Source organism: Salvelinus fontinalis, chromosome 15, assembly GCF_029448725.1.
Source record: "Salvelinus fontinalis isolate EN_2023a chromosome 15, ASM2944872v1, whole genome shotgun sequence".
Taxonomy (NCBI): domain Eukaryota; kingdom Metazoa; phylum Chordata; class Actinopteri; order Salmoniformes; family Salmonidae; genus Salvelinus; species Salvelinus fontinalis.
The window spans coordinates 2,095,511-2,098,010 of record NC_074679.1 but is presented as its reverse complement, the minus strand read 5'-3'; the positions used below and the strand labels follow the sequence as shown (position 1 = coordinate 2,098,010).

Below are 2,500 nucleotides of genomic sequence, written 5' to 3'. Positions count from 1 at the left end.
CTCATTACCTTTGAAGCATGGAGGAGGTGGTGTGATGGTGCTCATTACCTTTGAAGCATGGAGGAGGTGGTGGTGTGATGGTGCTCATTACCTTTGAAACATGGAGGAGGTGGTGTGATGGTGCTCATTACCTTTGAAGCATGGAGGAGGTGGTGTGATGGTGCTCATTACCTTTGAAGCATGGAGGAGGTGGTGTGATGGTGCTCATTACCTTTCTGATGCAGGCCCTTCTTCTCATAGAGGATGATGAGCTCGCTGTACTTGTGGGCCTTCTTCAGGATGTACTCACTCTCCTCAATGTGACAGTGATTATTATCCAGACGCAACAGAGGGGACACCAGGGCCACATTGGTCTGGAGAGAGGAGAGAGACACTAGATTAACACAGGGGACACCAGGGGCCACGTTGGTCTGGAGAGAGACACTAGATTAACAGAGGCGACACCAGCGCCACGTTGCACTGGAGAGAGAAGAGAGACACGAGATTAACACAGGGGACACGTTGGACTGGAGAGAGGAGAGAGACACTAGATTAACAGAGGGGACACCAGGGGCCACGTTGGTCTGGAGAGAGGAGAGAGACACTAGATTAACACAGGGGACACCAGGGCCACGTTGGTCTGGAGAGAGGAGAGATTAACACAGGGGACACCAGGGCCACGTTGGTCTGGAGAGAGGAGAGACTAGAATAACAGATGGGACACCTGGGCCACGTTGGTCTGGAGAGAGAAGAGAGACACGAGATTAACACAGGGGACACCAGGGCCACGTTGGACTGGAGAGAGGAGAGAGACACGAGATTAACACAGGGGACACCAGGGCCACGTTGGACTGGAGAGAGGAGAGAGACACGAGATTAACACAGGGGACACCAGGGCCACGTTGGTCTGGAGAGAGGAGAGAGACACGAGATTAACACAGGGGACACCAGGGCCACGTTGGTCTGGAGAGAGGAGAGATTAACACAGGGGACACCAGGGCCACGTTGGTCTGGAGAGAGAAGAGAGACACGAGATTAACACAGGGGACACCAGGGCCACGTTGGTCTGGAGAGAGGAGACACTAGATTAACAGAGGCGACACCAGCGCCACGTTGCACTGGAGAGAGAAGAGAGACACGAGATTAACACAGGGGACACCAGGGTCTGGAGAGAGGAGACACTAGATTAACACAGGGGACACCAGGGCCACGTTGGTCTGGAGAGAGGAGACACGAGATTAACACAGGGGACACCAGCGCCACGTTGGTCTGGAGAGAGGAGAGATTAACACAGGGGACACCAGGGCTACGTTGGTCTGGAGAGAGGAGAGAGACACTAGATTAACACAGGGGACACCAGGGCCACGTTGGACTGGAGAGAGGAGAGATTAACACAGGGGACACCAGGGCCACGTTGGTCTGGAGAGAGGATATAAGGGTAATTCTAAAGTAACAGAATTAGTCAAATTTTTCACATTAAAACAAAAACCTTTGATTTAAAAGTTTAACAAATCATACAACTCTATGCACAATGGCTACTTTGAACAATTTAAAACAGTAAATATATATATTTTTAAATATCACAGCAGATGCAAAGTTTGGTAACAGAATCATAAATCCCTCAATTTATCCCCAAACGAAATGTTGTATCTGCACAGATCTTCCTGTAAATGTGTTTTTGGGGAAATTGTTAAAAACTAGCTAATTAAACTGAAATCAATTGATTTTCATTTGGTATACAGCGAAGTTCCATAACAATGGAATGGGGAGTACTTCTGAGGGATCCATACGTACATTAAGGTAGCATTACAATGGAATGGGGAGTACGTCTGAGGGATCCATTCGTACATGCAGGTAGCATTACAATGGAATGGGGAGTACGTCTGAGGGATCCATACGTACATTAAGGTAGCATTACAATGGAATGGGGAGTACGTCTGAGGGATCCATACGTACATTAACCTGTCTAGGATCAGCGTGGCGCTAGCGGCACCCCCCCCCCCCCCCCCCCACTGAAAAACCAGTGCCGCGAAATTCAAAAAAAATATTTTTTTAAAATATTTAACTTTCACACATTAAAGTCCAATACAGCTAATGAAAGACACAGATCTTATGAATCCAGTCAACATTTCCGATTTTTAAAATGTTTTACAGGGAAGACACAATATGTAAAGATGTACATCTATTACCTAAAAACACATTAGCATAATCCACCATCTTTTATTTGTCCACCAACACCAGTAGCCATCACCAATTCGGCTAAACTAAGATATTTATAGCCCCTAACCAACAAAAAAACTCATTAGATGACAGTCTGATAACATATTTATGGTATGGGATAGGTTTTGTTAGAAAAAAGTGCATATTTCAGGTATATGGCATAGTTTACAATTGCACCCACCATCACAAATGGACTAGAATAATTACAATGAGCAACGTGTTTACCTAACTACTAATCATCAAACATTTCGTAAAAATACACAGCATACACGAATCGAAAGACACAGATCCTGTGAATACA

At 46.1% G+C, this 2,500-nt stretch overlaps 1 protein-coding gene across 1 annotated transcript in view; it reads right to left on the bottom strand.

The window, feature by feature from the left end:
- The window catches only part of LOC129811259 (vam6/Vps39-like protein), a 186,789-nt gene that overhangs the window by 131,156 nt on the left and 53,133 nt on the right, over window positions 1–2,500 (bottom strand). Inside the window, exon 14 of the mRNA XM_055862425.1 lies at window positions 212–353. Coding sequence (XP_055718400.1) covers window positions 212–353 — 142 coding nt within the window. The remainder of the gene's footprint in view (window positions 1–211; window positions 354–2,500) is intronic.